This window comes from Nerophis lumbriciformis, linkage group LG06, assembly GCF_033978685.3.
Source record: "Nerophis lumbriciformis linkage group LG06, RoL_Nlum_v2.1, whole genome shotgun sequence".
Classification (NCBI taxonomy): Eukaryota; Metazoa; Chordata; class Actinopteri; order Syngnathiformes; family Syngnathidae; genus Nerophis; species Nerophis lumbriciformis.
In genome coordinates, this window is record NC_084553.2 from 57,253,451 (window position 1) to 57,277,505 (window position 24,055).

Genomic DNA, 24,055 nt, shown 5'->3' on the forward strand with positions numbered 1-24,055 from the left:
TTTTTTTAAATACCTTACTACTCAGTTTTATTATCACCAAAATGTAATTTCAGCCAGTATAACACATTTGAATGTATTAATCTATTTTTATATGTATATATATATGTTTAAATTGTATGGCAATCATCTTAATGTACATACTCTATAATATCAGTTTTTCTACTTGAATGGGATGAATAAAGGAGGCAAAACATGAGACAAAGACAAGTGACATCCAGTACATCCTTTTATTATCGCAAATATGCAAGAAAAGTCACTGCAAATTAACACATGCCCTTTATCATACCACAGTCTAATTGTTCTTAAACATTTTAAATAATATACATATTAATAATATTATTATTATACCCTTTAAAACGCTTAAATCCGTATGTACAACAATGTCTTTTTTTGAGTGGGGGGGTGCTTAAAAAACAAAAAACAAAAAAAACTCTGCTGTACAAGTGAGTTTCCACTAGGGGGCAGCGTCTGAGAAAAGTGGTCAGCACTTCATCGCGTTATTGTCGGCTAAGAAATAAATAAAACTTCGCCAAGTTCTGAAAATCCGGGAGAAAAAGTCGTGTTCGATGTTTTGTTATTTTGGACGCGACTCCTGGGAAAAGTCACTCCGGCACAGAAAAAAGTTGTTGCGGTACGATTTTCATTCCAGAAGGCACCAGTAGGGGGCGCTGGCTCAGGTTTTCCACTGGCCTGCTTTTGCGTATTCCCTTTGAGTGCGCCCCCTGTGGAGGCTCTGCTCTGATCCTTTTTTTATAGATTCATTTTCTAAATAAAAAAAAAAAGAAGTTTGTTTTGTCAACAAACAGCATGAATAAGCGACACACACACACACAAATCTCCATGTTTGATGCAAAAAATACAAAATGTCTTACATCATAAATTGTCCCCTCCCCTACCTCACTTTTGACCCGATCCGAAGATTCTCTGATGTACCGTTTGTGGCTGTAGTCGACTCACAAGGAACTAAGCGGTTTGTAGTCGGCACACATTTTCATGACGCACTCCTTCTTCTTCTTTGAAATGAAAGTGTGACAAATAAACATTTTTGTACAATCACAAACATGTGCACCGTCTCAGCTGCGCTCTTTTTGTAAACAAGCCTTGTCCACGCACACTTAAGTATTTTCAAAAGTTATGTTCTTTAAAAAAAAAAGTCATATTTTAGTACTGTAAATGTATCTGTTTTTAATTCACAAATACATTGTAACATTTGACAAAAGAAAAGGAAAACATTTAATTTACTGAATATTAAATTTTCATTGAAAATTTATTTTTTTTAAATTTAAAAACAATTAAATTAGTTATTTCTTTATTCATACGTATTCTAATTTGATCAACATTTGACAAATTATTTCAATGTAAATAATGGAGATGCATTTTTTGTGTCATTTTTTCAACTTTTAAATGAATTTACAGCTTTATTTTTATGATCCGTTTAAAATAATACTCTCGTTTTCTTCAATTTCTTTTAAGTATTTCGTTTGATTGGCTAAAACAGCATTTAAAAATTTTTTTTTTTTAAATACGTTGGTTTGTTGTTGACACAATGTAAAATAAAAAAATATTTTTTATTCAAAAATCACATTGTGACTTTATTTTATTTATCATTTCATTTTCTGCTGGCACATCGAATTTGAATCAAACATGTAAATATATTTTTATTAATAATTTTTTTTCATTTAATTTTGTGACCACATATTTTTATTTTTATTAAAAGAAGGCAAAAGAAAATTTGGACCGTTACCTTTTTTTGTAATAGTATATATATATATATATATAAAAGTTGTAGTCATTAAAAAAATAAAAATAAAATAAAATAAAATAAAATAAAAGGTTTTTATTTTAATCAACATGTTAATATTTTTTTGTGGGGGTTAAGAAAACCAAAAAATTAGGTGTTAAATTTTTTGTGATGGAATAAACTTTTTAAAATAAAAATACTAGCGTATTTTTCTACATTTTAATCAACATGTTAATAAAAACTGGAGAAACGTGTTTCGGGGTGTGGCCTTTTTTGTGATCCAATGAAATTAAACAAAATATAGAATTTTTGTTTAAAATTACTTGCATATTTGTGTTTTTTTTAATTTTATATTAGGTGACATTTGTTGTGGCTAAATAACATTTCATGTCATTTTTAAATCATTTTCATGATTAAAAAAAATAATAATCATCATATTCCCAGGGGGTGAAAGAGACAAAATCAATATTTGAAAACACCAAAGTGTTTGTGGACAGAGTTCGTTGTCATGGTGGAAAGAAACCTTTAAGTGCAAAAAAACCCCCCCAAAAAACCAAAGAAAAAGATCGAGTCACTCTTTTTGCTGGAGTACTTTTCCACCCTGGGACAAAAGGTGGAAAGATATGTTGAGAGATGTGAAAAGAAGAATGAAAAAGTGTTCAAACAGCGAGATCTTCTTGGCTCCTCGTCCACAAGACAAGAAAAGGTCAGAAAGAGCAAAGCGGGTGAAAATAATTCCATAAATGCTCTTTTTTTTTTACAGCGTGGCGTGATTGGAAGAAGAGAAGAAGAGCGATGACATCATGGAGGAGTGGGCGTGTCCTCGTCTTTCCTCGGGTCCCAGAAGTAATCCTCCAAGGGATCTACTGGATCCTAGTGTGGATCCCGGATGTTGTCTACATTCTCCTCAGAGGCGAGCGAGCCCCTGCCGGAACTTACTGGAAGTCTCCCGAGTCCAGGTCCGGTCCACTCAGGACAGGAAGTGGACGTCAGGAGGTTGGGGGGGGATCTAGTCTAAGGGTTCTTGTTTTATCCTGATGGGCGTGTTGATGGACAGACTCCGCCGGTCCTCGCGACACAGCACGTACTCGCTGAACTGGGACGAGTCCACGCCGCCGCCGCACGACGCCGCCACGCTGAAGCCTTTCTGGAAGAGACGCTCCAGGACCTGGAAAGACCAGAAGTTGACACGTTTGAGGACTCGTCAAAACCTGCCAGGATTTATCAGCTGACCACCACAAACCCTGCAGAGGAAGCCCTAACCCAAATCAAAACCTTGACCAAAACTTTCCCTTGAACACAAACCCTGAATCCAAACCCTAACCGATAGACTAAACCTAACCTAAAGCCGACCTTGGCTTTTAAGGTGTTTTACCCAGATGTAAGGCCTGAAAAGAAAACCCTCACTTTGAACCCCAAACTGTAGAGTGAAACCTTAACTTTGGTCCCTTACCCTGATTCCAAAACTGAACCCTAATTTAGAACGAAACTGGTTTTCGTTCTGGAAGCCCAACCCTAACCCTAACTCAAATTCGTGACAAGAACTTCTCATTTCAAACCCGTACTGGATACCCTGACACTAACTTGGAACCATGAGACAGACCATACCCTTCTCAAACCCTAACCAAAACTTTCCCTTGAACACAAACCCTGAATCCAAACCCTAACCGATGGACTAAACCTAACCTAAACCCGACCTTGGCTTTTAAGGTGTTTTACCCAAATGGAATGCCTGAAAAGAAAACCTTTACTTTGAACCCCAAACTGTAGAGTGAAACCTTAACTTGGATCTCTTACCCTGATTCCAAAACTGAACCCTAATTTAGAACGAAACTGGTTTTCGTTCTGGAAGCCCAACCCTAACCCTAACTCAAATTCGTGACAAGAACTTCTCATTTCAAACCCGTACTGGATACCCTGACACTAACTTGGAACCATGAGACAGACCATACCCTTCTCAAACCCTAACCAAAACTTTCCCTTGAACACAAACCCTGAATCCAAACCCTAACCGATGGACTAAACCTAACCTAAACCCGACCTTGGCTTTTAAGGTGGGTTAGGGTTAGGGTTAGGGTTAGGGTTAGGGTTAGGGTTAGGGTTAGGGTTAGGGTTAACCCTAACCCTAACCCTAACCCTAACCCTAACCCTAAACCCGACCTTGGCTTTTAAGGTGTTTTACCCAGATGGAATGCCTGAAAAGAAAACCCTCACTTTGAACCCCAAACTAATAATACACATGTTACATAACGCGGTATAAGAATAATAATAATACACATGTTACATAAATACATAACACGGTATAATAATAATAATAATAATACACATGTTACATAACTACATAACGCGGTATAATAATAATAATAATAATAATACACATATTACATAACTACATAATGCTGTATAATAATAATAATAATACACATGTTACATAACTACATAACACTGTATAATAATAACAATACGCATGTTACATAACTACATAACGCGGTATAATAATAATAATAATATACATGTTACATAACTACATAACGCTGTATAATAATAATAATAATATACATGTTACATAACTACATAACGCGGTATAATAATAATAATACACATGTTACATAAGTACATAAGGCACTATAATAATAATAATAATACACATATTACACAACTACATAACGTGGTATAGTAATAATAATACACATGTTACATAACTACATAACGCTGTATAATAATAATAATAATATACATGTTACATAACTACATAACGTGGTATAGTAATAATAATAATACACATGTTACATAACTCCATAACACGCTATAATAATAATAATAATACACATGTTACATAACTACATAACGGTGGTATAGTAATAATAATAATAATACACATGTTACATAACTACATAACGTGGTATAGTAATAATAATAATACACATGTTACATAACTACATAACACGCTATAATAATAATAATAATACACATGTTACATAACTACATAACGTGGTATAATAATAATAATAATTCACATGTTACATAACTACATAACGCGGTATAATAATAATAATACACATGTTTCATAACTACATAACACGGTATAATAATAATAATAATACACATGTTACATAACGCGGTATAATAATAATAATAATACACATGTTACATAACGCGGTATAATAATAATTATAATACACATGTTACATAACTACATAACGCTGTATAATAATAATAATAATACACATGTTACATAACGCGGTATAATAATAATTATAATACACATGTTACATAACTACATAACACGGTATAATAATAATAATAATACACATGTTACATAACGCAGTATAATAATAATAATAATACACATGTTACATAACGCGGTATAATAATAATTATAATACACATGTTACATAACTACATAACGTGGTATAGTAATAATAATAATACACATGTTACATAACTCCATAACACGCTATAATAATAATAATAATACACATGTTACATAACTACATAACGGTGGTATAGTAATAATAATAATAATACACATGTTACATAACTACATAACGTGGTATAATAATAATAATAATTCACATGTTACATAACTACATAACGCGGTATAATAATAATAATACACATGTTACATAACTACATAACACGGTATAATAATAATAATAATACACATGTTACATAACGCGGTATAATAATAATAATAATACACATGTTACATAACGCGGTATAATAATAATTATAATACACATGTTACATAACTACATAACGCGGTATAATAATAATAATAATACACATGTTACATAACTCCATAACACGCTATAATAATAATAATAATACACATGTTACATAACTACATAATGCTGTATAATAATAATACACATGTTACATAACTACATAACGCGGTATAATAATAACAATAATACACATGTTACATAACTACATAACGCGGTATAATAATAACAATAATACACATGTTACATAACTACATAACGCGGTATAATAATAACAATAATACACATGTTACATAACTACATAACGTGGTATAGTAATAATAATAATACACATGTTACATAACTACATAACACGCTATAATAATAATAATAATACACATGTTACATAACTACATAACGTGGTATAATAATAATAATAATTCACATGTTACATAACTACATAACGCGGTATAATAATAATAATACACATGTTTCATAACTACATAACACGGTATAATAATAATAATAATACACATGTTACATAACGCGGTATAATAATAATAATAATACACATGTTACATAACGCGGTATAATAATAATTATAATACACATGTTACATAACTACATAACGCTGTATAATAATAATAATAATACACATGTTACATAACGCGGTATAATAATAATTATAATACACATGTTACATAACTACATAACACGGTATAATAATAATAATAATACACATGTTACATAACGCAGTATAATAATAATAATAATACACATGTTACATAACGCGGTATAATAATAATTATAATACACATGTTACATAACTACATAACGTGGTATAGTAATAATAATAATACACATGTTACATAACTCCATAACACGCTATAATAATAATAATAATACACATGTTACATAACTACATAACGGTGGTATAGTAATAATAATAATAATACACATGTTACATAACTACATAACGTGGTATAATAATAATAATTATTCACATGTTACATAACTACATAACGCGGTATAATAATAATAATACACATGTTACATAACTACATAACACGGTATAATAATAATAATAATACACATGTTACATAACGCGGTATAATAATAATAATAATACACATGTTACATAACGCGGTATAATAATAATTATAATACACATGTTACATAACTACATAACGCGGTATAATAATAATAATAATACACATGTTACATAAATACATAACGCGGTATAATAATAATAATACACATATTACATAACTACATAATGCTGTATAATAATAATACACATGTTACATAACTACATAACGCGGTATAATAATAACAATAATACACATGTTACATAACTACATAACGCGGTATAATAATAACAATAATACACATGTTACATAACTACATAACGCGGTATAATAATAACAATAATACACATGTTACATAACTACATAACGCGGTATAATAATAACAATAATACACATGTTACATAACTACATAACGCGGTATAATAATAACAATAATACACATGTTACATAACTACATAACACGGTATAATAATAACAATAATACACATGTTACATAACTACATAACGCGGTATAATAATAACAATAATACACATGTTACATAACTACATAACGCGGTATAATAATAACAATAATACACATGTTACATAACTACATAACGCGGTATAATAATAACAATAATACACATGTTACATAACTACATAACGCGGTATAATAATAACAATAATACACATGTTACATAACTACATAACGCGGTATAATAATAACAATAATACACATGTTACATAACTACATAACGCGGTATAATAATAACAATAATACACATGTTACATAACTACATAACGCGGTATAATAATAACAATAATACACATGTTACATAACTACATAACGCTGTATAATAATAACAATAATACACATGTTACATAACTACATAACGCGGTATAATAATAACAATAATACACATGGTTCATAAGGAGCTGTATTAGTTGAAATCGGCCATCATTAGCAGCACACTGGCCTCCTGAGTCAGGTAGAAGTTATATTTTCAAAGATGGCCGTCTATATTCCATCCTTCCATTAGTTTCATACAAAAACATGAACCCCGTGTCATCACCTCACACCCCCCCCCCCCCCCCCCTCCCCCACGCCGTGATGGAATGAGACCGGGGGGCTCGCCGACATCACACCACCTCTCTCATATTCACGACGCTCGCGCCCCATTGGCTGGCGAAGCGAGGCCACGAGCTCAAAGGGTTGCGGCGAGTGCGAGCGAGGTGATTACTGGAGCTCCTAATTTAAGTAATGAGGCCGAGGTGAGAGGAGAGATGGAGGAGGGGGAGAGGGGGAGAGGGAGGGTGGACGTGTGGGGAATAAGGATGGATCTCAAGGAGTGAGGAGACAACAACCTCCATGACTTGTTTGATCCAACGTTAAACCTCCAATTCTCTGCTGCCATCCTGCTGGGAGATTGTTCTTCCTCTCCGAACTCCCTGATTGACCACTTATTTACTCTTTCCTTCTAGCGCCACATGGAAATATGGAGATGAGGACGCTCGCTAAGGGACGACTTCCCGCTTTCAAACGTATTTACACATATGACCTCTCTAATTACAGCCTTGCATTGGAACACCCCGTCTTGTGTGTCTGTAGCTTTAATGCTCATGAGCATGAGAGTGTGTCTGTAGCTTTAATGCTCATGAGCATGAGAGTGTGTCTGTAGCTTTAATGCTCATGAGCATGAGAGTGTGTCTGTAGCTTTAATGCTCATGAGCATGAGAGTGTGTCTGTAGCTTTAATGCTCATGAGCATGAGAGTGTGTCTGTAGTCACTGTAGTCCGTCATTTTGTTGTGATGCCCCGCTGGATGCATTAAACAATGTAACAAGGTTTTCCAAAATAAATCAACTCAAGTTATGGAAAAAAAGTGCCAACATGGCACTGCCATATTTATTATTGAAGTCACAAAGTGCGTTATTTTTTTTTAACATGCCTCAAAACAGCAGCTTGGAATTTGGGACATGCTCTCCCTGAGAGAGCATGAGGAGGTTGAGGTGGGCGGGGTTGGGTTGGGGGATAGGGGGAAGCGGGGGGGGGTGTATATTGTAGCGTCCCGGAAGAGTTAGTGCTGCAAGGGCTTCTGGGTATTTGTTCTGTTGTGTTTATGTTGTGTTACGGTGCGGATGTTCTCCCGAAATGTGTTTGTCATTCTTGTTTGGTGTGGGTTCACGGTGTGGCGGATATTTGTAACAGTGGTAAAGTTGTTTATACGGCCACCCTCAGTGTGACCTGTATGGCTGTTGACCAAGTATGAATTCCATTCACTTGTGTGTGTGAAAAGCCGTAGATATTATATGATTGGACCGCCACGCAAAGGCAGTGCCTTTAAGGTTTATTGGCGCTCTGTACTTCTCCCTACGTCCATGTACACAGCGGCGTTTTAAAAAGTCATACATTTGAAACCGATACTGATAATTTCCGAAATGACATTTTAAAGCATTTATCGGCCGATAATATCGGCAGTCCAATATTATCGGACATCTCTACTTATATCTGTCAGTAAACTTGCCATGAAAGAGCTAAAACATACCGGTGTAGTGAGTTGACATTATTCACCCAAGGAACTTCAGTTATTAGAAAGTTCCGGTCGGACGGTTTTTCACGGGACACATTTCCGGTGTTGTTGTTTCCGGATGAGGAGATGCTGCTCCGTTATTGATTGAAGTAAAGTCTGAATGTCATTAAAACAGTTAGCTCCATCTTTTGACACTTCTTCCACTCCCGTCCTTGCACGCTACACAGCTACAACAAAGATGACGGGAAAATTTGCACGCGTCTGCCACTGTAGTCCGTGCCGATTAGCTTCTTCTTTTTCTCTATCTTCTTGTTATGGGACATTCATCCTCCACTGTTACCATTTCTAATATAAAGTATAGTAAAGTTCTAACTTATATCTCTCTATGGAAGCGCTAAAAACATACCGGTGTAGTGAGTTGACATTATTCACCCAAGGAACTTTAGTTATTAGAGAGTTCCTGTCGGACGGTTTTTCACGGTACACATTTGCAGTGTTGTTGTTTCCGAATGAGGAGATGCTGCTCCGTTATTGATTGAAGTAAAGTCTGAATGTCATTAAAACAGTTAGCGCCATCCTTTGACACTTCTGCTCAGTGGCCTAGTGGTTAGAGTGTCCGCCCTGAGATCGATAGGTCGTGAGTTCAAACCCCGGCCGAGTCATACCAAAGACTATAAAAATGGGACCCATTACTTAGCACCAAGGGTTGGAATTGGGGGTTAAATCACCAACATGATTCCCAAACGGGGCCACCGCTGCTGCTCACTGCTCCCCTCACCTCCCAGGGGGGTGCAACAAGGGGGATGGGTCAAATGCATCGAGTAATTTCACCACACCTAGTGTGTGTGTGACTATCAGTGGTACTTTAACTTTAAGTCCTTCCACCCCCGTCCTTGCACGCTACACCGCTACAACAAAGATGACGGGGAGAAGACGCTGAGCCACGTAAATAAGACCGCCCACAAAACGGCGCATCCAGAAGCGACTGTCAGAAAGCGTCTTGAAGATGATCTGTAAAACATAATCTATGCAACATTTTGACCAAAGAACCACCATTACATGTTATGTAGAGCAGTGTTTTTCAACCTTTTTTGAGCCAAACTACATTTTTTGCGTAGAAAAAAATACGGAGGCACACCACCAGCAGAAATCATTAAAAAACGAAACTCAGTTGTCGCAATTGTTGGATATGACTGTATAAATCCTAAAAATGTGTGCACGTCCACCACTGTAGTACAGGTAAAAGCCAGTAAATTAGAATATTTTGAAAAACTTGATTTATTTCAGTAATTGCATTCAAAAGGTGTAACTTGTACATTATATTTATTCATTGCACACAGACTGATGCATTCAAATGTTTATTTCATTTAATTTTGATGATTTGAAGTGGCAACAAATGAAAATCCAAAATTCCGTGTGTCACAAAATTAGAATATTACTTAAGGCTAATACAAAAAAGGGATTTTTAGAAATGTTGGCCAACTGAAAAGTATGAAAATGAAAAATATGAGCATGTACAATACTCAATACTTGGTTGGAGCTCCTTTTGCCTCAATTACTGCGTTAATGCGGCGTGGCATGGAGTCGATGAGTTTCTGGCACTGCTCAGGTGTTATGAGAGTCCAGGTTGCTCTGATAGTGGCCTTCAACTCTTCTGCGTTTTTGGGTCTGGCATTCTGCATCTTCCTTTTCACAATACCCCACAGATTTACTATGGGGCTAAGGTCAGGGGAGTTGGCGGGCCAATTTAGAACAGAAATACCATGGTCCGTAAACCAGGCACGGGTAGATTTTGCGCTGTGTGCAGGCGCCAAGTCCTGTTGGAACTTGAAATCTCCATCTCCATAGAGCAGGTCAGCAGCAGGAAGCATGAAGTGCTCTAAAACTTGCTGGTAGACGGCTGCGTTGACCCTGGATCTCAGGAAACAGAGTGGACCGACACCAGCAGATGACATGGCACCCCAAACCATCACCCAACCATGCAAATTTTGCATTTCCTTTGGAAATCGAGGTCCCAGAGTCTGGAGGAAGACAGGAGAGGCACAGGATCCACGTTGCCTGAAGTCTAGTGTAAAGTTTCCACCATCAGTGATGGTTTGGGGTGCCATGTCATCTGCTGGTGTCGGTCCACTCTGTTTCCTGAGATCCAGGGTCAACGCAGCCGTCTACCAGCAAGTTTTAGAGCACTTCATGCTTCCTGCTGCTGACCTGCTCTATGGAGATGAAGATTTCAAGTTCCAACAGGACTTGGCGCCTGCACACAGCGCAAAATCTACCCGTGCCTGGTTTACGGACCATGGTATTTCTGTTCTAAATTGGCCCGCCAACTCCCCTGACCTTAGCCCCATAGAAAATCTGTGGGGTATTGTGAAAAGGAAGATGCAGAATGCCAGACCCAAAAACGCAGAAGAGTTGAAGGCCACTATCAGAGCAACCTGGGCTCTCATAACACCTGAGCAGTGCCAGAAACTCATCGACTCCATGCCACGCCGCATTAACGCAGTAATTGAGGCAAAAGGAGCTCCAACCAAGTATTGAGTATTGTACATGCTCATATTTTTCATTTTCATACTTTTCAGTTGGCCAACATTTCTAAAAATCCCTTTTTTGTATTAGCCTTAAGTAATATTCTAATTTTGTGACACACGGAATTTTGGATTTTCATTTGTTGCCACTTCAAATCATCAAAATTAAATGAAATAAACATTTGAATGCATCAGTCTGTGTGCAATGAATAAATATAATGTACAAGTTACACCTTTTGAATGCAATTACTGAAATAAATCAAGTTTTTCAAAATATTCTAATTTACTGGCTTTTACCTGTATGTACCGATGCCGTCGTCAATAAGCTTCTTCTTTTTCACTATTTTCTTGTTATGGGACATTCAATGTAGCTCTTGTGTACTGTCACCACCTGTCACATCACGCCGTGACTTATTTTGAGTTTTTTGCTATTTTCCTGTGTGTAGTGTTTTAGTTCTTGTCTTGCGCTCCTATTTTGGTGGCTTTTTGTCATTTTTTTTGGTATTTTCCTGTAGCAGTTTCATGTCTTCCTTTGAGCGACATTTCCCGCATCGACTTTGTTTTAGCAATCAAGAATATTTCAGTTGTTTTTATCCTTCTTTGTGGGGATTGTTCATTGTCATGTCATGTTCGGATGTACATTGTGGACGCCGTCTTTGCTCCACAGTAAGTCTTTGCTGTCGTCCAGCATTCTGATTTTGTTTACTTTGTAACCAGTTTAGTTTTAGTTTCGCTCTGCATAGCATTCCCTAAGCTTCAATTGAAAGAGTAAATGAAACCAAATTTCTAGGTATAATGATTGATGATAAATTGAACTGGAAATCTCACGTAAAAAATATACAACATAAAGTAGCAAGAAACACGTCAATAATGAATAAAGCAAAACATGTTCTAGACAAAAAATGACTTCATATTCTCTACTGCTCACTAGCGTTACCATATCTGAGTTACTGTGTAGAAATATGGGGAAATAATTACAAAAGGACACTTCATTCATTAACGGTGTTACAAAAAAGATCAGTTAGAATAATACATCATGTTGGATATAGAGAACACACAAATCCTTTATTTATTGAATCAAAGATACTGAAATTCTACGACATAGTGAATTTGCAAACAGCTAAAATGATACACAAAGCAAACTATAACCTGCTAGCCAAGAATATACAACAATTCTTCTCAAAAAAAGAGGAGAAATATAATCTTAGAGAGAAATGTAATTTAAAACATTTGTATGCACGTACAACACTTAAGACCTTCAGTATATCAGTATGTGGAATTAAATGATGGAATGGATTAAGCAAAGCAATCAAACAATGTACTAATATGATCCACTTCAAGAAACTCTTCAAACTCAAAGTGTTTACAAAGTACAAAGAAGAAGAACCATGATAAACGTTCTGAATTTATTTAACTCATCCATTCTTTCATTCTTTCACTCACAAAATAATCTTACTTATCTCAACATCCATCCATCCATCCATTTTCTACCGCTTATTCCCTTTGGGGTCGCGGGGGGCGCTGGAGCCCATCTCAGCTACAATCGGGCGGAAGGCGGGATACACCCTGGACAAGTCGCCACCTCATCGCAGGGCCAACACAGATAAACAGACAACACCCACACACCAGGAAATGTAACTTACTTCACCAATTATTATTTATTTACTTATTTTTATTGTGAATAAATTGAGAACAGGAAGTGAACAAAACGTTTTAGCAACTGTTATGTCAAAGAAAAGGAGTAGGATTAAATAAGCTCTGCTTCTTCCTACTCCTTTTCGAACATGTTGAAAAAAGAAACTGGAGATTTTGATGTATCATGTTGTATGCTTGCATGTTCCAAATAAACTCAAACTCAACTCAATGCCTTTTCTTAGGGGCACTCACCTTTTGTTTATCTTTGGTTTAAGCATTAGACACCTTTTTACCTGCACACTGCCTCCCGCTGTTTCCGACATCTACAAAGCAATTAGCTACCGGTTGCCACCTACTGATATGGAAGAGTATTACACGGTTACTGCACCGACACTCAACAACAACACATCGTTTGCAGACTATAATTACTGCTTTGCAAAAAATATTTTTAACCCAAATAGGTGAAATTAGATCTTCTCTCACGGCACAGTGGTTGAAAAACACTGACGTAGACCACAAGGAAGTGTTTTACATTTAGAAAAAAGAATAAAATATGACCCCTTTAATGCGCCTTATAGAGATGCGCGGATAGGCAATTTATTTCATCCGCAACCGCGTCAGAAAGTCGTCAACCATCCGCCATCCACCCGATGTAACGTTTGATCAGAACTGCACCCGCCCGCCATCCGCCCGTTGTTATATATCTAATATTAATTAAAAAAAAAAAAAGGGTGAAAACTACGCGAATTGCACCTTGTGCAGACAAGATTTTTCGATCGGACACGGAGGAATTAGCGATGTAAAAGACCACGTTGGGACAAAAAAACACAAGTCTAATGCCGTTGCTAGCGATACAAGTGGAAAACTTTCAACGTTTTTCGTCGCCCAAACAGATTCTTTGGATGTGATAAATGCCGAAGTTTTATTTACGGAGGCAATAATTGAGCATGGACTTCCAATCGCACTGGCTGATCACATGGGACAGTTAATAATGTAATGCAACCTTTAAAAATCATTACGCGGTGATCGCGATCCCAAAAATAAACTTTTCTTGCATGATAATGTCCAGAAAAATTTGCTTTATATTACTATAGAGTCCTTTTAACGAATGAGTTTGATGGTTTATCACAAACCTTAAATGAAATTCCATGGCCACCGTCCTGCTCTCTATATCAACCAGGGTGAGCCCCACCCCTTTCGTGAGCGCACTGCGAAAGCGGACGAGGCGGGGTGTCGGTGCGGTGGGCGCGGTAGTGACCCTGGACGTGCGTCGGGCCCTTCTCGCGGATCGCCTCAGCTACGGCTCCCGGTGGGGCCCTCTCGGGGGAAGGGGCCTCGGTCCCGGACCCCGGCCAGGCGTCCCTTCTCCGCTCCGTAAAAGTGTCCATCTCTTTTCTTTTTTTTTTCTTCTGTTGTGGCATATGCAGCAGGTGCCTGCTCGTTTTTCGTATGTGGGTAACAACATTTAACTATGTATATATATTTACCAATTGGTTTAACTGCCACCCGCAAAAAAAATAAAAAAGTAAAAAAAATATCTAATTAATCCGCCCGACCCGACCCGCGAGCGGATAAAATCTTATTGTTTTTAATTTCATCCGCCCGATCCGCGGATAATCCGCGGACTCCGCGGTTGTGTCCGCAAACCGCGCATCTCTAGCGCCTTATAATCCAGTGCGCCTTTTGTATGAAAATAGACCTGACTAGACCCGCTCATCGGCAGTGCGCCTTATAATCCGGTGCGCCCTATGGTCCGGAAAATTCGGTACTTAGATGTGACGATTGAACGACACTTTGTGACGGCCGCTATACCTGCTCCCAAAAAAAAAAAAAACGTGTGCTTTATGGAAGCGGCACATTTCCTAATGTCTTCCCGTCCTCCTCCCCTTCCTGCCACTCTGTCCCGCGGCCATGCAGCAGCGGCGGGGGCGACGACAAACTCAGACATTTGCGAGACAGAAGGGACGGCAGACAGCTGATGGAGAGGACGGCTAATTAGGAGACCTGATCAAACAACCCCCCCCCCCCAAAAAAAATAAAAAATCCATGACAGGCGAACGATTATGGAAAATGGTATTACATTGGCTTCTTTAATCATTGCATCACATTGCATTTCACCCCCATCGTCACCCTCTCACACACTTGGGGGGTGGGGGGCTCGCTCGCGTTGGGCAAAGAGTTTGGTCGCAGAGGAGGAGGCGGACGGCTCGATCAATAAAGATAGCGTGGCTTTTATGGCGGCTGCGTCGCAACACTTAAGGATATTATTCTGACCTGAGGATATGGAAGTATTCTCACGCGGCCCTTCAGAGCCACAGCAAGTGTTTAGCCAAAAAGGTTTTTGATGTCCTTAAATACATGTCCTCGTGTAGCGCCACCTACTGGTGACCACTGACTCTCACACCAGGCCTGTTTTGCTGCTTCACTTTTTCCAGGATCCAATTCAACCTCTGAAAATCTGAAATCTAACCGCCCTTCTGAATTCAACCAATTGGGGGGAAAAAAGATAGAAAATTGCAAGAAACAACCGACTTCTACACTGCAAAAAGTCAGTGGTCAAAAACAAGAAAAAAACAATAATACAAAAATGAGGGGTATTTTATTTGAACTAAGCAAAATTATCTGCCAATATAACAAGAAAATGTCCAAAACAAGAAAAATTAGCTAACCTCAATGAACCCAAAAACATGTATGGAATATATGTGAATAATACAGAAGTATTAGCAACTTTTTCCAACAAGGGCCACATACTAAAAAGTCAAAGTATGTGGGTGCCATTTTAATATACTTACATTTTGTAAAAAATAAAAAAATAAATAAGAGACGTTGCATATGTTTAAATAAAAAACTTAGTGTCAGCTTTGTGTTAAAGTGTCAAAACAAAAAAAGAACAAACAAAGTAATGTAATGAGAAAAATGTGAAATATTGATACTAATAACTAATATTAATAATACACTGTCACTTAAGCTATATGTAATGTCCATTTTGATCTTTTTTTTTTTTTTTTTTACAAAAATAGAAATAAAAATGGCTCCCGCATACTGCTTTTCAGTATGCGACCAATGTTGGAGGAAGTTATAGTGCCATTTATTTTGCTTTTATCGCATTTCATTACAAATGTGTGCTCTTTTTTCTACATTTTTACTGTTATTTTAAATGGTGCGGGGTAACAAAACTGGATCTGCGGGCTGCACTTTGGACACCCTTGTGTTTATATAATGTTTTTTTGCATGGTCAGATTGCAGGCAATACATGCAATTTTTCTGTCAAAATTGAATGAACGCATAATTTTAGCAGCAAAGATAAATTGCTTTATTAATGCGCATTAATATTATGCTAGATCCACTCGACGTCCATTGCAACGGTCGCCCACACTGCAAAAAGTCAGTGTTCAAAAACAAGAAAAAAACAAAACAAAAATTAGGGGTATTTTATTTGAACTAAGCAAAATTATCTACCAATAGAACAAGAACATTTGGCTTGTCAAGACTTTCCAAAACAAGTAAAATTAGCTAACCTCAATGAACCCCAAAAATACCTTAAAATAAGTGTATTCTCACTAATAACAAGTGCACTTTTCTTGGTAGAAAAAAAAAAAAAAGAGACCTTTTTGCTCAATATGTTGAAAAATATTCTTAAATGAAGTAAATGCTAGTGCCATTATCTTGACATAATGATATGCACTAGGCATTAAATTTCTTGAAACCTGCAAACTCATACTAAAAACTAATTTATTGTTCTTAATGGAAAGGCAACCGCTTGTTACTCTCGGGGTCTCCTCGCCGCTCAGGCAAATCATATGGTCTAAAAATGCATTTTTCCATGGATAACATGACATCATCGCGCCAAGTGCGTGCTCTTTCAGTCAATTACTGCGCATATATACAGCCCGGCCTTCGACCAAATTTTTTTTATTGTAATTTTGAAGAATTTATCTGAATGTGCATGAACTATTTCTGTTCAAAATTGTTTGACATGTCACATGTTAAATGTTTAAATATTAACTGTCAGTTTGCTGTACTGTGCCAACTGTACTACTTTATGAGTACGTATTTTCTATTGTTTCATTGAAAATAAAACAGCAAAGTCCATTTGGCTGCCATCTGTTTTAATTATGAGACACAATTGTGTTAAAGTCATGATTTTTTTTTTTCATGCTTGAAATAAGAAATTATTACTTTAAAAAAAAGTAGTTTTATACTTGTGAGTGTTGATGACACAGCTTTACAACAGTTGATATTCTAGTTTCAAGCATGTTTTACTCAATATAGGTCATCAAATCTCAGCAACAAGCTGTAATATCTTACTGAGATCATTGAGGACCAAAACACTTAAAACAAGTAAAACACTCTAACATAAAATCTGCTTAGTGAGAAGAATTATCTTATCGGACAGAAAATAAGCAAAAATCACCCTTATTTGAGATATTTAATCTTACTTAGATTTCAGTTTTTCCAGTGTACCAACCGTCATGCACGAGACCTTAGTCAGGTTGTCCCGGTACCGGTACCAAAATGTATTTCGATACTTTTCGGTACTTTTCTAAATAAAGGGCACCACAAAAAATGGCATTATTGGCTTTATTTTAACAAAAAATCTTAGGGTACATTAAACATATGTTTTTATTGCAAGTTTGTCCTTAAATAAAATAGTGAACATACGAGACAACTTGTCTTTTATTAGTAAGTAAACAAACAAAGGCTCCTAATTTAGTCTGCTGACGTTTGCAGTAACATATTGTGTCATTTATCATTCTATTTGTTTGTCAAAATTATGAGGGACAAACTGTACAAATTGATTATTAATCCACTTGTTCATTTACTGTTAATATCTGCTTTTTTGATTGATTGATTGAGACTTTTATTAGTAGGTTGCACAGTGAAGTACATATTCCGTACAATTGACCACTAAATGGTAACACCCCAATAAGTTTTCCAACTTGTTTAAGTCGGGGTCCACTTAAATTGATTGATGATACAGATATATACTATCATCATAATACGGTCATCACACAAGATCATCATCAGGGTGTATACATTGAATTATTTACATTATTTACAATTCGGGGTGTGGCTTACTTTCTCTTTTAACATGCTCTATCTACACTTCTGTTAAAATGTATAAAATCACTTATTCTTCTGTTTGCATTAGTTTTGGATGAGACCACAAATTTAGGTATCGAGCCGATACCAAGTACTTACAGGATCGTATTGAAAGTCCTCATGTGTCCAGGGACGTATTTCCTGAGTTTATAAACATAAAATGAATTTTTCAAAAAGGAAAAAAGATTTTGTGAGGATAAAAAATATCGATGTAATCATTGTAGTATCAACTAAATACGTTCCTGTACTTGGTATCATTACATCTTGGTTTTTTCCTGTATCCATTTTCGGTGGGTGCCGTTGCATGTCTGTCAAATTACAAAGAGTGATGAGGTGTTGCTATACACAGGTAAAAGCCAGTAAATTAGAATATTTTGAAAAACTTGATTTATTTCAGTAATTGCATTCAAAAGGTGTAACTTGTACATTATATTTATTCATTGCACACAGACTGATGCATTCAAATGTTTATTTCATTTAATTTTGATGATTTGAAGTGGCAACAAATGAAAATCCAAAATTCCGTGTGTCACAAAATTAGAATATTACTTAAGGCTAATACAAAAAAGGGATTTTTAGAAATGTTGGCCAACTGAAAAGTATGAAAATGAAAAATATGAGCATGTACAATACTCAATACTTGGTTGGAGCTCCTTTTGCCTCAATTACTGCGTTAATGCGGCGTGGCATGGAGTCGATGAGTTTCTGGCACTGCTCAGGTGTTATGAGAGCCCAGGTTGCTCTGATAGTGGCCTTCAACTCTTCTGCGTTTTTGGGTCTGGCATTCTGCATCTTCCTTTTCACAATACCCCACAGATTTTCTATGGGGCTAAGGTCAGGGGAGTTGGCGGGCCAATTTAGAACAGAAATACCATGGTCCGTAAACCAGGCACGGGTAGATTTTGCGCTGTGTGCAGGCGCCAAGTCCTGTTGGAACTTGAAATCTCCATCTCCATAGAGCAGGTCAGCAGCAGGAAGCATGAAGTGCTCTAAAACTTGCTGGTAGACGGCTGCGTTGACCCTGGATCTCAGGAAACAGAGTGGACCGACACCAGCAGATGACATGGCACCCCAAACCATCACTGATGGTGGAAACTTTACACTAGACTTCAGGCAACGTGGATCCTGTGCCTCTCCTGTCTTCCTCCAGACTCTGGGACCTCGATTTCCAAAGGAAATGCAAAATTTGCATGGTTGGGTGATGGTTTGGGGTGCCATGTCATCTGCTGGTGTCGGTCCACTCTGTTTCCTGAGATCCAGGGTCAACGCAGCCGTCTACCAGCAAGTTTTAGAGCACTTCATGCTTCCTGCTGCTGACCTGCTCTATGGAGATTTCAAGTTCCAACAGGACTTGGCGCCTGCACACAGCGCAAAACCTACCCGTGCCTGGTTTACGGACCATGGTATTTCTGTTCTAAATTGGCCCGCCAACTCCCCTGACCTTAGCCCCATAGAAAATCTGTGGGGTATTGTGAAAAGGAAGATGCAGAATGCCAGACCCAAAAAAACGCAGAAGAGTTGAAGGCCACTATCAGAGCAACCTGGGCTCTCATAACACCTGAGCAGTGCCAGAAACTCATCGACTCCATGCCACGCCGCATTAACGCAGTAATTGAGGCAAAAGGAGCTCCAACCAAGTATTGAGTATTGTACATGCTCATATTTTTCATTTTCATACTTTTCAGTTGGCCAACATTTCTAAAAATCCCTTTTTTGTATTAGCCTTAAGTAATATTCTAATTTTGTGACACACGGAATTTTGGATTTTCATTTGTTGCCACTTCAAATCATCAAAATTAAATGAAATAAACATTTGAATGCATCAGTCTGTGTGCAATGAATAAATATAATGTACAAGTTACACCTTTTGAATGCAATTACTGAAATAAATCACGTTTTTCAAAATATTCTAATTTACTGGCTTTTACCTGTATGTCAGTATGCCGGAATAAATAAATTCATTCATTCATCCATCCATCCATCCATTTTCTACCGCTTATTCCCTTTGGGGTCGCGGGGGGCGCTGGAGCCTATCTCAGCTACAATCGGGCGGAAGGCGGGGTACACCCTGGACAAGTCGCCACCTCATCGCAGGGCCAACACAGATAGACAGACAACATTCACACTCACATCCACACACTAGGGCCAATTTTGTGTTGCCAATCACAAACGTATTTTATTTGTCGCCATGGAGGCGAGGATTAGTGATTTAGAAGTAGCTAAAACACTGCAGACTGCGGCTAGATGTTCGCTGCTAGCTACCTAGCTATGTCTTAAAGCACCTCTTCCTGAGGGCGTCTCAGTGTTATAATTTCACCTTTGTCGTTAGTTTTTAGACCAAAATGCGTCCGTTCTCCTTTTTCTGTCTTTATACATTGTCTGCTTGTAAGTACTCTGTGATTGTGCGCTGCCGAACACGCTCCTCTGATCTCACACCAGAAATGACACGACAAGGGGGGCTGGGGACTGGTACTTTTTTAGAGGCGGTATAGTACCGAATATAAGTATCGCGGTACTATACTAATACCGGTATACCGTACAACCCTAGACCTTAGCAACAATAAGACCTCAATTTCACAATCTTCAGAGCAAAATAATGTGCATTCCTTTTTTTTTTTTTTAAGGGTAGGGATAAGTTGATTGGCAACACTAAATGGTCCCTAGTGTGTGGATGTGAGTGTGAATGTTGTCTGTCTATCTGTGTTGGCCCTGCGATGAGGTGGCGACTTGTCCAGGGTGTACCCCGCCTTCCGCCCGATTGTAGCTGAGATAGGCTCCAGCGCCCCCCGCGACCCCAAAGGGAATAAGCGGTAGAAAATGGATGGATGGATGGATGTCATTTATCACAACAAGGTAACATTCAGGAGTGGGACACAAACGTCACACTCACATTTTCACAGCAATTTCACCTTAAGTTCCCTCGTCTGTAGCTGTCTGACGGATAGTTAGGCGAGGAGATTTATTTTAAGGAGCGTGCAGAGAGCAATCAATACGCCATTAAAGGCGTCGTCACGCGTTATCAAATTTCAGCTGCATAATTTTTTTATTTACTGGTTACTTTTTTCTTTTTTTTTTTACACTTGACCAAAAATACCCACGTGTTCCGACTTCTTTTCACACTTATTGTTGAAATACACAGCAATACACATTATTTTGCTCTGAAGATTGAGAAATTGAGGTCTTATTGTTGTTAAGGTCTTAAGGTTGTACGGTATACCGGTATTAGTATACAGGTAAAAGCCAGTAAATTAGAATATTTTGAAAAACTTGATTTATTTCAGTAATTGCATTCAAAAGGTGTAACTTGTACATTATATTTATTCATTGCACACAGACTGATGCATTCAAATGTTTATTTCATTTAATTTTGATGATTTGAAGTGGCAACAAATGAAAATCCAAAATTCCGTGTGTCACAAAATTAGAATATTACTTAAGGCTAATACAAAAAAGGGATTTTTAGAAATGTTGGCCAACTGAAAATATGAAAATGAGCATGTACAATACTCAATACTTGGTTGGAGCTCCTTTTGCCTCAATTACTGCGTTAATGCGGCGTGGCATGGAGTCGATGAGTTTCTGGCACTGCTCAGGTGTTATGAGAGCCCAGGTTGCTCTGATAGTGGCCTTCAACTCTTCTGCGTTTTTGGGTCTGGCATTCTGCATCTTCCTTTTCACAATACCCCACAGATTTTCTATGGGGCTAAGGTCAGGGGAGTTGGCGGGCCAATTTAGAACAGAAATACCATAGTCCGTAAACCAGGCACGGGTAGATTTTGCGCTGTGTGCAGGCGCCAAGTCCTGTTGGAACTTGAAATCTCCATCTCCATAGAGCAGGTCAGCAGCAGGAAGCATGAAGTGCTCTAAAACTTGCTGGTAGACGGCTGCGTTGACCCTGGATCTCAGGAAACAGAGTGGACCGACACCAGCAGATGACATGGCACCCCAAACCATCACCCAACCATGCAAATTTTGCATTTCCTTTGGAAATCGAGGTCCCAGAGTCTGGAGGAAGACAGGAGAGGCACAGGATCCACGTTGCCTGAAGTCTAGTGTAAAGTTTCCACCATCAGTGATGGTTTGGGGTGCCATGTCATCTGCTGGTGTCGGTCCACTCTGTTTCCTGAGATCCAGGGTCAACGCAGCCGTCTACCAGCAAGTTTTAGAGCACTTCATGCTTCCTGCTGCTGACCTGCTCTATGGAGATGGAGATTTCAAGTTCCAACAGGACTTGGCGCCTGCACACAGCGCAAAATCTACCCGTGCCTGGTTTACGGACCATGGTATTTCTGTTCTAAATTGGCCCGCCAACTCCCCTGACCTTAGCCCCATAGAAAATCTGTGGGGTATTGTGAAAAGGAAGATGCAGAATGCCAGACCCAAAAACGCAGAAGAGTTGAAGGCCACTATCAGAGCAACCTGGGCTCTCATAACACCTGAGCAGTGCCAGAAACTCATCGACTCCATGCCAGTAATTGAGGCAAAAGGAGCTCCAACCAAGTATTGAGTATTGTACATGCTCATATTTTTCATTTTCATACTTTTCAGTTGGCCAACATTTCTAAAAATCCCTTTTTTGTATTAGCCTTAAGTAATATTCTAATTTTGTGACACACGGAATTTTGGATTTTCATTTGTTGCCACTTCAAATCATCAAAATTAAATGAAATAAACATTTGAATGCATCAGTCTGTGTGCAATGAATAAATATAATGTACAAGTTACACCTTTTGAATGCAATTACTGAAATAAATCAAGTTTTTCAAAATATTCTAATTTACTGGCTTTTACCTGTACTACCGCGATACTAATGAATCATATTCGGTACTACACCGCCTCTAAAAAGTACCAGTCGTCGTCACGTCGTGTCATTTCTGGTGTGAGATCAGAGGAGCGTGTTCGGCAGCGCACAACCACAGAGTACTTACAAGCAGACAATGTATAAAGACAGAAAAAGGAGAACGGACGCATTTTGGTCTTTTAATTTTCCTGAGGGAACTCTCCTGAAGGAGTCAATAAAGTACTATCTATCTAAATAAGACCTATAACCAATTTTTTCCCTTGAAAATTATTTTTTCCCGAAATTAGAACATTGTTTAATTTCCATAATTGTCAAATGTCAATAGAAATAATTTCTTTCATTCATTTATTTTGAACAAAACAAACCAAAATGTCCTTCTCATAGTATATAGTGGGGGATTGTTTTAACTTTTAGGTTTATCTGATTTAATGTAAAAAAAAAAAAGCAATATTAGTGCTGTGAAATTAGAATCTCTTTAAATATCTGATTAATCACACTTTTTTTAATTGCGATTAATCACAGTTGCTACACAGGAAGTGCTGACAGGGGCAGATTGCAACATTTGCATTTTTTAAACCCTGGTTAGGGTAAAAAAAAAAGCCTATGCGTTCAAAATAAATCCTGCAATTAATCTGCGTTTAAACATCTTTATTTCAATATTTTTAGTGACGAAGACACGCAATAACATTGACAGCCCTAATCAATATGCAGATAGTATTGAACAGTAAACTGCGGTTGATACTATTCTCCTCCGCTCCTGCAGGGGGCAATAATGCGCACTACAACTTTATTAAACGCTCTTTAAACAAAAACATGATGCATGCCGTGTTAGATTTATTTCAAAACAAAACAAACTTATTCTAACAAAAATGTAATTGGTAAATTTTTTGTGTAAGATTTGAGCAAAAACTGTACGAATTGTGTTAATAAAATGAAAGTTTTGTGCAAT

General features: G+C 37.5%; 1 protein-coding gene across 4 annotated transcripts in view; it reads right to left on the reverse strand.

Moving 5' to 3' along the window:
• Nucleotides 1–213: 213 nt before the first annotated feature.
• LOC133608921 (BTB/POZ domain-containing protein kctd15) overlaps nt 214–24,055 on the reverse strand; it is a 107,350-nt gene continuing 83,508 nt past the window's right edge. For all 4 annotated transcript variants that reach the window (XM_061964576.2, XM_061964574.2, XM_061964575.2 and 1 more), the window contains one exon: nt 214–2,909. In XM_061964576.2, the coding sequence (XP_061820560.1) occupies nt 2,751–2,909 (159 nt within the window). In that variant the 3' untranslated portion in view covers nt 214–2,750. The remainder of the gene's footprint in view (nt 2,910–24,055) is intronic.